This window comes from Heterocephalus glaber, unplaced genomic scaffold (genome assembly GCF_053883595.1).
Source record: "Heterocephalus glaber isolate CG9 unplaced genomic scaffold, H.glaber_assembly_v1.0 deba00001481, whole genome shotgun sequence".
Classification (NCBI taxonomy): Eukaryota; Metazoa; Chordata; class Mammalia; order Rodentia; family Bathyergidae; genus Heterocephalus; species Heterocephalus glaber.
Genome location: NW_028258317.1, coordinates 1,835,681 through 1,850,375, shown reverse-complemented (window position 1 = coordinate 1,850,375; position 14,695 = coordinate 1,835,681). Strand labels below are relative to the sequence as shown.

At 39.5% G+C, this 14,695-nt stretch overlaps 1 protein-coding gene across 7 annotated transcripts in view; it reads left to right on the top strand.

Annotated features, from left to right (window-relative positions):
* The window catches only part of Palm2akap2 (PALM2 and AKAP2 fusion), a 504,788-nt gene that overhangs the window by 210,928 nt on the left and 279,165 nt on the right, over window positions 1-14,695 (top strand). For all 7 annotated transcript variants that reach the window (XM_087183576.1, XM_087183574.1, XM_004848142.4 and 4 more), the window contains one exon: window positions 14,164-14,244. In XM_087183576.1, the coding sequence (XP_087039702.1) occupies window positions 14,164-14,244 (81 nt within the window). The remainder of the gene's footprint in view (window positions 1-14,163; window positions 14,245-14,695) is intronic.

The following is a 14,695-nucleotide window of genomic DNA, read 5'->3' as shown; positions in this document are numbered from 1 at the left end:
ATGAACCAGTAAAATAAAATTAAACAAACAAAACAAACCCCAAAAAACAAAAAACTCAAGATGGACAAGGGATCCTGTGATCAGCCCTCTAGCAAGAAGCATCTCCTTGGGGACGTTTATGCTTGGCTTCCTCTTACTCTCTCAGAGGACGTGCATACAGGGTGGTTCAGGTGGCTGTGATATAATCTGAGCTTGGCATATTGCATTTTCCATGTTAGTCTACCCCTCACCTCACACATGCCTTCAATCCAGGTATTAGAAATCACAGTGGAAAAGTTGGAAAGACTCCAAATCTTCCATGTGGTTATAACCTCTGATATCATTTAGCATCTGCCTAGAGCTTCTTCATTACTGTCATTTATTCACATACATCTACATAATACATGTTTAAATTTTACAAAAAGTATGATGACGTTGAACATATATGGGATACAAGTGAGAGAAAGGAAGCCAACTAAGATTAGTTACCCCAAAAAGCCTCCCCGGGAAAGTGATAAGAAGTCAGTCATGTGACAGTCAGGGTCAGTGCGTTCCAGGTAGAACAGAGAGCAGTGTACAGGTCCTAGAGTGGAGCCAAAGTTGTTAGGTTTAAGGACTATAATAAAAACTAGTGTGGCTGGAGTGGGGAGTGAGGAGGAGGAGGAGGAAGAGAGAGGAACAAGATGAAGTGGGAGAAGCTGGGCATGGTGACACTTGCCTGTAATCCCAGTACTCAGGAGGCTAAGGAAGGAGGATTGCTATGAGCTCAAGGCCAGCCTGGACTACATAGTGAGTTCAAGTCCAGTCTGGACTACATAGCAAGATCCTGTCTCAAAAAAAAAAGATCAAGTGGAAGAGAAAGTAGCCTTGGGTCATGGATGAGCTTGCTTTGATTTTACTCAATGTGGGAAAGGAAGTCATGGAGTAATTTATAAGATGCCATTTTATTTAACTAATCATTTCCTTTTCATGTCTTTTAAAATTTTTTTGGTGTGGCATCTATCTGTGGATTGAATATTCTTTTACATAAGTTGTTGAGCATATCAAAGATATTTTCTCTGGACCAATTCTTTATGATAAAGTCAAAAACTTTTGAAGGAGCCTTCCAGAAGGATGGTTGTTATTTATAATTCTGTCAGAGATTAAACAGAGGGTCTTTTTCCTCCCTTCTATCCCCAAAAGAGTGTACATTTCATATGTAAAAAATGGCATCACAGTGCTTACTTTACATTTCTCTGGTTGTTAGAAACATCAAATATTTTCCTTATATTTTGTTCTTTTTTATATTGAAGAATTCATGTTTTTCTTTATATATCTTATTTGCTTATAAGAACTCTTTTATTTATTAAAGGTCTTAGCCTTTTGACATATATGTTGCAAATACTTTTCCTAGGTTGGCACTTGCCTTTGAGTAGTTATGTTTAGTTGGTACCATAAAAACCAGATTTAAATTTTATGTAGTGAAGTTTATAAATTTTGTATTTTGTGGGTTCCTTTCTTTATGTTTTTCTAGTCCTTTCTTACCCTAAAATCAGATAATCACTATATTTTCTCATGTTTCCATTTTTTACATTGCCTGAGTCCAGGTAGAAATTATTTTGGTAGATGGAAACTTTTCTCCTTTTAAACCATGTAGGAAAGCAGGAGCAGAAGGATCAAAGTTTCTTTTATTATAGGCAAGCGGGCATAACCTGTCTGTGTGATCACTTTAATATCAGCAGAGCAAGCAAGAGAGGTGCAGGCTTGATTTCTTCTGGAAAAACTTATGAAAAATCATTCATAAACTTCTGTTCATAAAATAGCAGATTTTCATTTTTTAACCTGCAAAGACGGAATAATAGTCTATGATGAGGACAAATTTCACAAGTATGTTTTAAGAACATTGCAGTTATTAACGAAGTGGTAGGTATTTGCTTTCCTTTAAAATCCCCTTGGGCCCTAAATACACAGCTAATGAGGTTGAAAACTGCTTGGAAGTCTTATTACTTGGTTGAGTTTTATTTTTTCCTCAGAATTCTATCATTTAAAACACTGAGAAGATGTTCTTTGAGGACCATTTTTCCCCATTAAAGTGTTAAATGTTCAAATCTGTTGACTTAGCGGTTCTACTACTGGATATTTACCCTGTGGATCTAGTCACAAAAGTGCCCCTAAGATGCATGGAGAGGAAGATTCTCTGCAGCTCTGTTTATAATAACAAAACACTGGGAGCCACCTAAGAAATCGATGAGCTGACTGGTAAGATAAATGAAGGTGTGTCTGTGATTTTGCCGTCTGTGCCATGGTTACAGACAGTGAGGCTGAACTCCATGTGCTGAAACAGAAAAATCTCTAAGATAATGTTGCACAGTGAAGGAAGCAAGCTGAAGAGTAGGTCTTTTATGTTAAGGATAGAAGAGCCAATATGTCCCGTGTTGATGTATTCATTTTTTCTGGTAGGAAACATAGAGAACTAATAGGAGTTGTTGCCTAAAGGAACAAAGTAGATGGGAATGATGTGAAGCAAGATTCCACTGTTCTTTTTATTTTGTGTGTGGGTTCTGTGAATTTTTTTCACTGTGTTCATTTATTATCTTTATTAATATTTTTCTTCAATGCTCACTACATTGATCTGGGAATGGCTATTACAGGTCATTGTATTGATACTCTCTTTTTTGTACTTTTCTATACTTGCCAGAAATATTCCCCAGGTGTCAGCATCTAGGAAACAAAAGCATGATTGGCAGAAAAGGTTTTGTTGGAATTAGGCTAATTTCTGGGAGTTTATGTTCCTTTGTTGTTGCCTGCATGCCACAAATTGCTTTCCCTTTGCATTTTTTGAACTTCTTTGTCTTGCATTTCCAGCCAGGGTGGCTATGTGCTGTCGCCCTGCCCACTCTCTCTCCAGGGCTGCTTCTCTGAGGTCTAGGAGGAGCCAATGGCAGAGCTGCTTACTGTGAGGTTCAGGCAGTGTCCACTCTGCTTTCAGCCCTGAGACTTTTCCTCTTGGGGCCTCCCACATCTCCTAAATGGTACTCCTGGCTTAGTGGATATCTCTGCCCCTTACTCTTCCTCTCATCTAGGTTAGGGAGGGACGCCAGACTTAGAGCATCTTCTCTGTCCAGTAAATTGGCAGCCTTCCCAGCACAGCCTAATCTGCAGCAATCCCTTGCATATGAGTCATTCAAATAGGAGAGAAATAGTTTGCATTTTCTCCCTTTCTGAGATCATTCAATCCCTGAGAATGTCTCCTACAGGGATTAAAGTAAACAAATATATTAGTTCACCAGGCATTGCTGGAAGTTCCAGTGCAGCCTTGACCTATTTTTATTTAAAATTGGGAAATGCTCAAGGATTTTCTAAGAGGGTTCTTTTTTCAGCATTCAAGGATTGGACATGAGAATGTTTTGTATTTTCAACATCTCACTTGATCTGGGAGGTTATTGGCATGTGAATGTGAAGGGATGAGGTAATGTGTGTTATATGTCCAGAGAAGAGTTCACTCTGAGAGGTAAGCAAAGGTTAGTAGCTTTCATATCTGTTCATGGTAAAGTGCTCTAGAGTCTGACTCTGTTTCAACGCATTTGGCCACTTTACAGCTTATGACCTTGGGTGCTTTACAGAGTCTAAGATTTCATGATTTTCATCAATAAAAGGGGAGCATTAAAGGTACCCATCTTAAAGTGTTCTGGGAATTAAGTGAAGAACTGGAAACCCTTACTATAAAGCCTGACACACAGCAAGTAATCAAGGCTGAAGCAGGAGGATTGCAAGTTTGAGCCCAGCATAGGCAACTCAGCTACTTACTGAAACTGAACTTAATTACCATTGTTACTATAGTTGTCCCTCAGTATCCAAGGAGGATAGACCTCCATGGATACAAAAATCTGCAGATGCTCAAGTGTCTTATATAAAATGGCACAGTATTGCATATAACCTACCTAGATCCTTCCAGTAGTCACCTAGGTTACTTACAATACCTAATAGGATGTAATTGCTAGGTAAATAATGGTTATACTACACTGTCCTGATAATAATGCCAAAAAATTCGAAATATTTCCAGTACAGACACAAATTTTTTTCAAATATTTTCAGTCTATGGTTGGTTGAATCTAAGAATGTGGAACCCATGCATGCCGAGGACCAACTGAATTGTCATTATGATTTCATCACATCATCGTTTTTCTGAGGTTTAACCGCCAGAGAACTGAACTTTGGTTCTCAATAAATTGTAGTTGTGGAGACAAAGCCCTAAGCCCAAACCATTAGTGCTAGGTGCAAAGAAAGCACTCTTATTTTTTGAGTCCCTGATGCTCATGGTTCTGTCTTTGTTGTACCTCATTTCAATCCTGCATTAGCTTCTGAAGACATTTCTATTTCCATATGCCATATGGTGTTCCAATTCAGCTTCATACTCATCATGTGACTCTTTTAAGCTCTCTGAGCCTCAGTTTCTCTCTTTGAAATGAGGATGAAAATGGAGTCTAGCTGCTGGGTGTGGTGGTGCATGCCTGTATTCCCAGCACTCTGGGAGGCTAAGGCAGGAGGATTGCAAGTTTGGACCCAGCCTGGGCAACTTAGTGACTTAGTGAAACCCAGTCTCAAAATAAAAAATACAGGAAATAAATATAGAACTTAACTCATTGGTTTCTTGTGAAGGTGGAAAGTGTTAATATACATTAATCACACAGGACATTGCCTGGTACCCAGTAAACACTGTGCACATGTTTGCTAGTATTACAAGTAGTTTATAGCTGAGGAAGGGCATCTGCAATGTTCAGAACATGTGATGTTGTGTTCTTCGTGGCCTTGGAAAGTGTTAGAGATGAGTGGAAACTTAGAGCTAGGCCAGCCCAGCCTGCCCATTGAATGGCTGGGGAGTCCAAGGTCCGGAAACAATAAGGGACTCTTGCACGTTACCCAAGGAGTTGGTGGCAGAGCCTGTACCTGAAGTCAGGAATCTTCACTGTGACTTCACAGAAGAAACAATGCAGATGTTGGAAGTGGTGCTGTGGTGATTGCATTCTGCAGGTGAATTTAATCATGTTATTTCTAGCATCTGAGACTTCCTCAGAGATCCCTGTCATTCTGTCTACCTGTATGGAAAGTGCTTGGTTTTTTTTTAGCCACAGAGTGCTTATCAATATGATATCATTAAGTGCACCTTACCTTCTCATCAGAGCTTATCAGACTATACTCTTTCATGTTCTTCAGAAAGGATGATTAAAGGAAGAAGTCCTAGCAAAGAATTTGATGTGAGGACCGTGTAAACCAAAGTGCAGCCATGCGGTTAAATGATTATCTAAAGAGTAACACTGAATAAGCCTTACAAAGTAGATTTCACATGTAATCCATATGGCTATAAAGTCCATGTGAGTGCCTTAAGGTAAAACCCTGCTCTATTGTGCACTTGGCTTGGCACTGATAAGCAGCTTATATTAACTGTTCACTGTAATTAATAGCAGCATTGCATCTAACTTCTACATCTTTCTGAGATTTTAGATGTTAAAACACCCTTTCAAAAGCCAGTTGTACAGTTTGAACTAATCAATAATTTTTTTGTCTATAGAATCTTCTCTTGACCTTATAACTTCTGTTAAAAACAAACAACAAAAAAGCAGCTATGAATAGCTGCTGCTTTTATGAATACATTGCAAGCTCATGGTCAAAACCAGTTGGTAAAAGAGAAATAGTATAAATGAAAATGCTGGCCAAAACTAAACAACTGGAAATGAATACAGGTGTAGAATTTTCCACTTCACATGATGGTAGTGTAGTTTGAATAGGTACATGGCTAGGCAGGACAGTGTGATTATAGGAAATCTATTGTTCTTTTGGCCATATCTTTTAAGGTTATTCTTTAAACTGACTCCACATTCTACTGCTAGTATTATCAGAAAATTATATACCAACTTTTCTTTCAGCATATCCATCTGTAAGCTCTAGTGCCAGTTTATCCATTTTACAGTAGTTGGACATTGCAGGAGGTATAAAAGGTGCCATCTCTCAGTCTTTTTAGCAAACCTGGTGATAATCAGGATCGTGATTGGTGACTTTGACATTAGAGCCATGAGAGTGTGTATTTTGTTTGTTTATTTGGAGGTTTTCTTGTGTTTTTTAGCTAGGGTCTCACCATGTAATGCAGGCCAGCCTTGAACTCGCTATGTAGCCCAGGCGGGAGACTGAGTTTTCATATCTAATAGCATTGAGATGACATAAGTGATCTCAAAGGGGTGTCTATCAAGTAAGCTCAAAATTCATTGTTAACTGGCAAGGCAATTGGGCAATGCTAGTGGGTACCTCCTTGATATTTTTATGCTTCATTGCCCAGGTTCTCAGATTTTAGGCAGCTCACTCTTTTCTGTCCTCAGATATATAATTAGCATTGACGCTGCAGCAGCATTAAACAGGCCGTTACAATCCAGCCATGACTGAGATGATGTTCTGATTCCTTAATAGGTAAAACTCCTTGGGTTCCCATTTGCAAGTTGATTTTCTATAATTTAGTTCTCAAAGAGTCACATATATCTTAGTGTAACTCATAAGCTGGGCACCCTCGTGATCCAGTTTTAGCACGAAGTCACAAAGAAACATGGTCTCGTAGGCAACAGTAATTCCAGTGTCTTTACTGCAGTCTTTTGGAAAACATTAGCCACAATAAAATATCCTTATCCTTAAATATCTTTCTCCCTAATCTTCTAATCTTAATATCTTAGCCCTTTCATTTCACACTCTTAACTTCAAACTATCTCCACGCTCTTTCAGCTCTTTGTGTTTTCATCCCTTCTCTCCTTTTCTGTCCTCTCTAGCGCCACCTCAAACTCTCCTTCCAAGTGCAAATTACTTAAATAATCTGTTTCTGCAGTTTTTCAGTAGTCTCTCTGACTTTACATTGCTGAAGCCAGCTGGCAGAAAGTCATTTAAAAGGTCTGTGTGAGGGAGAGAGATACAAAATTCCCTTTAGTTCACCATGGATGGAGTCAAAGCAAAATTATCTAGCAATAGGTAGAAGGAATATTGCAATATCTACCACTGAATAAATTTTCTTCTCTACTACTGAATAAATTTTCTTCTCTCCTCTTTTCCCTGAATTCCAAGATCCCTTTGACGGCAGTAGCGCCTTGAGTAGGTCATGTGTTTCCTTCCTACTGCTGTGCCCTGGGATGACAGATATTAGCCAGAGTAAGAATAGGGCTCCAGAGGGTGAAAGGAAATACTGTATCTCCACTTCTCACTGCCCTCCCTGCTCAGCCTTTCTCCATCTCTTTCTTTTTCTCACCAGCTCAGCTGGGACCAAGCCCCATCCTCATGTCCCCAGTCACCATCTTTCGGTTCCCAACACCCAGATGACAGCACAGGCAGAGAGGAGAGAGAGTCTCAAACAGCATAAAGATGAGATAAGCTCCCTAACTCCTTAGGATACCTGCTTTTTCATCATACATATTAATCCTCTGAGCAGAATGTGCTCCATTCTGTACAGGTGCTCCTTACTATACTAATAGTCTGCAGTGTTTATAATGTTGCAGTACTTTCAGAAAATACTTGCCAGGAGAATGTATAACTTACAAGACAACAGAAGTAGCTTGCTAGGCCTCCCAAATAGTGGAGAGATCTGGAAATCTTCCTAATGGATTTGAAATCACTTCACTCCAGATGTCTCTTGAGGCACATTCCTCCTGCATGGTTTGCTACTGTCGGCTCATTATTGCTTTCCCCTGGAATTTCTACTTCCCCCAGCCTTTTTCCCCAAGATGAGCTTTCTATGATTCTTTCCTGGACTTAGCTTTTTCAACTCTTTACTTGTGTACATAACAACAGTGATCTGTTCTATATGGGTTAATGTCTTCATCATAGGACCCTTCTGGTTTTATGGACTGATGGCTAATATGCTTTCAATAATAGATTATACTGCCATTGAAATAATGAATGGAAATTCATAATGAATTTGAATGAGGAATATATATGGAAAAGCAGAAACAAAATGAAAGAAGAGCTAAAGTGATAGTTCATTCAGAGGTGCTCAGCGGGCACTACCTTGTATGTTCATCATGCCATGCTCTAGACTTTAGAAGTGCATCAGGCAAGAGCCTTGTCCTCCAGGAGCCCACTGTTTGGTAACAGATAAAGCTATGAAATACTCAAGGTACTAATGTAGAAAACTCCACAGCCTATGAAGAAGGGAGACAAAGGAGGAACTGACGAGGTCCCTTTGTAAGGGTCAGAAAAGGCTTCTGTATGTGTCAGCACCCTGAGTTTTAAGTGACATAAATGTCACTCAAATTAGCTTGAGCAAAATGAAGATTTATTAGCATAAGTTAGGAAGTCCAGGAATCTTTCTGACTTCATACAAGAGTAGATCTGGTCTATATGACTTTCCTTACACCAACACTGCCTTGATTACTGTAGCTTTAGAGAAAGTCTCAAAATTAGGTACTAAACATTTTCCAACACTGTTTTTTTTCTTTTTATTTTTCTAGGTCCTTTATACTCCTACATAACTTTTAAATTTCAATATCCAATTCTTCATTTATAGCAAGTATACATAGACCTGAATTTTTATAAATACCTTGTGTTTTCTAGTCCTACTAAATTCAAGTACAAGTTCTAGGGGCTCCTCAAGATTTCTTAGTATTTTCTCTGTAGATGATCATTTCATCTACATATAAAGATTTTGCTTCTACCTTGCCAATCTTATCCTAATTGTGTCATTTTATTGCCAGACTATTTTGGTTTGGGCCTATGTTTCAAAGTTTAATAGACAGATGAAGAGTAGGCATATCTGCCCTTGTTCCCCACCTTAGGGAGAAAGCACTGTATCTTCTCCATTCATATAAGGCATCTTTGCTGGAGGTATGGAGTACATGTCTTTAATCTGTTGAGAAGTTTCTGTTCTACTTCTAGTCTCCTGATAGCTTTTAGCATGAACAGATGTAGAATTGAGTCCAATACTTTTTCTCCAACTAGTGACAGGATCATGTGGCTTTTTCCTTTCCTCTGTTAAAATGATGACTTTGGGGGTGGATCTTCCAGTGCTGAACCAACACTGCCATCCCTATAACAAAACCACTTTCTACATACTGCCAGATCTGGCTTCTAATAGTTTGTTTTATTAAACAAATTTCTATCTATGTTCATACTTTTTTCTTCTATTATCTTTTCCAGTTTTAGTATCAGCACAATGTTGATTTCATAAAATGAGGGAAAAAGTGTTCTTTGTTTTTTTCTGCTTTAATTGTTTGATATAATTTATCAGTTAAAATGTATACAAGCCTGTTGTTGTCATATAGGTAGGTTTTCAAGCTAGGAATGTACTTTGTTTAACAGGTGCTATTCAAATTTTATATTTCCTCCAGAGTCAGTTTCATTAATTTGTCTTCAAGGTACTTCTTAGAAGTTGTCAAATTTATTTCCAAAAAGATTTTTGTAATATGCTTTCTATATCCTTTGAAATTCTGTAAAATCTGTGGTAATGTCTTCTAGATCTTGACATTATAATTTTTAAAATGTATAATTGATATCATGTAATAGGAAGAAAAATTCTAAAGGAGCAGGGGAAGTGAGAGGGGTAGGGGAATGGAAAGAAGGGAAAAGAAAATATATGAGAAAAGGAAAAAAATGGAAGCAAAGTGTTTGCAAATAGGGCAGGGTGGAGGGGGTGAAAGGAGGGCAGGGGAAGGGAGAAAAATAACCAAGAGACTCATGTAAAGGTACAAGATCCCAATGATGAATGTGACTGTATTTTATACCTAAAATGTACAAATAAACTTATTGGGAGGGAGGGTCGATCTGGACCCCAATCAGGATCCTGTTTTCCCTGCTTTTCAACTCTACCTCTCCCTGCAGGTTGACCTTGTTTTCTCTAACATATTATAGATGCATTCCTTCTTGTGGCTTGGGAAGCTTTCCACTCTGATGTACATCATCTCAGTTTAACTGTAGTGGAAGGGAAGCATGTTTCCCTCCTCATGTTCCTGTGTCTCTCCCTAGAAATATCTCTTATTGGTCATACTTGAGACTCTTAGCCAACCTTGGTATCCCTCACTTTTGCAAAGGGTTAAGGTAGTGTGATGGGCCCAAGCTAGCTGATGTGCAAGCCCTGGTGACAGAGATGAGCTGGGATGTATGTGACTTACCGTGAATGATAGTCCCACAAGGTTTATAGTGAGCATAGATAAGTTTCCCAAGGGAAGGAAGACTAGATGGATCAAAATTGACAACTGGTCACTATAGCTTCATTGATATTTAAGCTGTGCTGTCAGTGATGAATAGTTTTTTTGTCAAATGAAGCAATAAGAGACATCCATTATTGTTAGAAAGCAGTAGGCATAAAACCAGAAGTATATCAATCCGTCTCCCAGGTCAGGAAACTGCAAGTAGTTTTTGAGATTGGAGCATACGTTTGGGGGTCATGGTTTGAAAAGAAGCCATGAGACAGATAGGCAATGAGGAGACATTCTAGGTTTAAGGCAAGAGGTGGAGGTGTCCAGATTTCTGTATTAGACTGTTGCTCAGGGAGCAATGTGAAGACTGAGTTGAAGAAACCAAGGCGTGGCGATGTGGAGACCAGTAAAGAAACCAGTGCAATAATCCAAATGGAGATGAGATATAAACAATTAAGTTATTTGGAGTGTTAAGGATCCTAAAGTAGAATAGTCTGCCTGTGCAAGTGTGGAGATAAAGGGGAAATATTAAGGGAGTAAGGAAGGATTTTAATAGGGAAGCAGAATATGTGGACAATAACAAGGAGGTTCAGTGGAGCTTTGTCTTTCAGGAAAGTGAATGTCTAAGATGACTTCGACATCTGACTTGAGTGGTGGCGTTTGCTCAGGTGAAGAATACAGTAAAAAGAATACAGTCAAAGGAACATTGTGAACATAGGGATGGGGGACACCCAAGATGGTGACCACACATGCTGAGCTTGAGGGAATGGCCCTGGAGAAGTGGCAGTTAGATATCTGGATCTGGAGTGAGGGGAAGGTGTAGAGTTGTGGAGTTGATGAGAGTGAAGGGCCCATGAGTTACTGGTTTTGTCTTGATTAAAGGTGGGAGAAATATGGGAAACAGCAGGCTGTGTGGGTGAGGAGAACAACTCAGACCTCAGCAGTCTAAGTAGGAAGGGCTGAAAGGCATATTCCTTGATGATGTCATGCACAAGCTTGTTTTAATTTGACTCATACCTGATACCTAAGGCTGATTGTATTATCTAACCCCTTAGCCAATTAGGAGTGACTTTAGGATTCAACCTGATCACTATGGAAGGAGACCTATCTAGACAAAGAACCTGCAACAGCTGTTGATGGCAAGCTCAGGATCTTGCCCAATTAGAACATGGATGTGAACCTGCTAATGCCTCTGCCTGATTGCATATATTAATATCTATTTGGTGTCTTAGGGGAGATATGAATACAGTATAAATGAGCTCCATCTTAACATTTTCTCATTATTGCCCATTCCTGCACCAGCAGTCTTCTGGTTTGTGGGGCTCAAAGCCAAAACATCCCTTTTCCTCACTCACTAAATCCTGTTAGCCTTGAGTTTCATCATTTCTGGTTCTTATATTTGTCCTTCTCTTTCCATATTGATTGGTATAGCTCTAAGCTGGGGAGGGCTATCCCCACTATGTGCAGACACTTAATGAACCTTTTAATTTGGAAGTCAGCAAACAATGACCCATGTGCCAATCTTGTCCTCTATCTATGTTTGTAAATAAAGTTTTGTTAGAACACAGCCACATTCATTCATTTATATATTGTCTGGGGCTGCTGTTGAACTACAGTGGCAGCATTGAGTAGTTGCAACAAACTACTTCCCACAAAACCTAAAATGTTTACTAATGTTTAAAATGTTTACTTTTTTATAGGAGAAGCATCTCAGTCCCTATTAATCCTTCCTTTATGTGAGTGCCATTTAGAGTTCCTAAAATACCATTTTACCATTCATTGTTGAGAACCCTGCAACAATATTACATTGTCCACACAATAAAATCCAAACTTCTTAGTCTTTCATTCAAGACCTTTAATACTAGTCTAGTCGTAACCAATCTTTTGAATCACCCCAGTTAGTTTCCTCCTTAGTGTTCTTGGGATATGCATTACATTCCTACCCTAGTTCTCTCAACCTAAATCCTACCCATTCTTTTTTTTTTTCTACCCATTCTTAAAGGGTAATTTGAAATCTCCATCCATCTTGACCACGTTAGTTTACAGTGATCACTGACAAAACTACTGTTTTAGGATGAGCCACTACAGAGCCCATCTGGTAATGTTTCTTTTGATTAGGGAATGGTTCACCAATATGATGATAGGAACTTTCCATGTGAATGAGAGCACAGAAGTGGGAAAGCCTGGGAAGGATTTGGAAGTAACAAGACATGTGGTTAGAACACAAAGCACTCATTTAACATTTGTGGAAGTATTGAGTCATCAGCATCTTGTATCCATGACATATTATATCTTGTTCTAGGTTTAAATGTAAACAGTTAGGGAGGGTGGATATGATCAAAATATATTTTATGCATTGAAACCCAATAGTAAAACTTATTAGGCACTAATAAAAATGATTACAAAAGAAATGCAGGACAGCTGCATGCTATGGTGATGAGTGGAAATGAATTCTCTTGAGAGTCCCTATGACATACAGTAGCTTGTCCTGAGGTCCTGGCTTGTCATGTGGTACCCCTGAGACGCAGGATAGGTGGGGTTTTCCTATTGGTCCTTAGTTTTCACATATAATGTCATATAGTGCACATTCTTGGGCATACTCTGGGATTAAATAGCATCAATATGCATCCCCAGTTGGAGTCCTTTGGTAAATGGCAAGTTCCTAAAATATTCACGGGTCTCATTTGGCAGTGGTATAATTTCATTGACTCAAATATTGTATTCTAGTGATTCATATTATGAGCTAATATTTCTTAAAGTCTGTGCATTGCATAGAAAACTTTGATTATAATACAAATGATTATTCCCTTTATTTGAACAGCAGTAGTGCAGTCACATCCACAGAAACATGGCACTACATAAAAACCAAAGCTTCCATTAACACACGACATGGCAGTGAGGCTTCTGCATCATTGTATTCCTCAGGATTCAGGTGTTGTGTTGTAAAAAATCATTACGTCTTGCCTGACAAGATTATCCCTGTATCTGCAAGTAAAGGAAAATGACCCAGTGCTGTACATGTCTCAATAAAATACTCCTGTATACTTTGGAAACAAAGCATTAAAAGCAAGCTATTGTAGAGACAGGCCTTTCTCTTCTTATGAATCACATTCCTGTGATGTTTATTGTCTGGAGAAGTGTGAGGAAGAAAAATATAAAGGTTACAATGGAAATACCAGGAATATATATCTCTGAATTTAGTTTTAGGCATTCCCTAGAAGTAAACATGTAGCAGTAAGAATAATAGCAAATAACAGCAAATGAGTGCTTACTCCGTGTAAGGCATTGTTCTAGGCCCTTGGCCTACATCATCTCATTTAATCCACATCCTAGTCATATGGTTGGGGTAGAGTTATTATCTCCACTTTATGCAGGAGAAGACTGAGACTCAAGCAGGGAAAAGAACTTTCCAGAAGCTACACTGGTAGCAAGTGGTAGGGCTGGAGTTGGACCCAGACTTCATATTTCCCGTAACCTCAGTGAGCCCCGCCCATGTGAAATGCTTCTCCCAAGGCTCCTTTAAGCAAAGACCATCCCTCTCATTTGCATTGTCTGACTTGCCCAACTGCATTTCTCCCACCCAATTTGGAATTACATCTTATTACTTATGTATATGATTTTGACCAAAGAAATCTAACCCTGTCTTTTCGATTGAGACATATTTATTCTTTGTCTCCAGATTAATACTGCAAGCACAGGGCTCTGTGTGTGTGTGTGTGTGTGTGTGTGTGTGTGTGTGTGTGTCTGTGTCTGTGTGTGTGTGGCATGTAAACCGCCTTTTCTTGTGGATTAAATTGTTGCAGCCTGGCTGAGTGAGGAGCATCTCTCCCACTGGCCAAGCCCACCGCAGACATGTTAGGAGACTGCTGCTTGCCACACACCCAGCCACGGTGGGGCAGGTGACACTGCAAGTGTGCCCAGCGTCTCTGGAAGTGACTGCACAGATGTGTGCTGCTTCTGTTCCTGCTCCCTGCCTTCACATTCCTGGAGCCAACACCCACCCACTCTGACAGCCTTTCTCTTTCTCTCTCTCTTTATTTTCAAGGAAAAAAGAAAGAGGCAGACGGAAATAGAAGGCAAACGACAGCAGCTTGAAGAGCAGGTACTCCTGCTGCAGCATTCCAAGGTAAGAGGCTGATCCCACGAACCCATGCCATTATTAACCATGCGGCTTACACTCCAGAGAGCTGGGCAGCGCCTGCCCTGCTGCCAAGGCACTGTGCTGACTGAATCAGCCTTTACATTTAGTCAGGGAACCATCTCTGGGCTTTTCTGGTGAATTTCTCAGATCCAGGGCATCGTTACAGCATTCTGATTTCTGCAAGCGTGAGATTGCAGTGTGCATGAGGAGGGGTGCAGGGTGGTTTGTGCATGTGGAATGTGGTTATATATAGAAATCGGACGAGAATACTCCACAGAGTCCAGAGCTGATTCTCCCGTGCATTGGCTCAGAGGCTGCACAAGACACACTGCACATAATGTACTTTTAACATTTTAAAAATATTAATATCTTTCTTGGCATGGGGAAGGAAGATAAAACTGTGATCTGATAAAAAGACACTGTGTATTTCAGATAA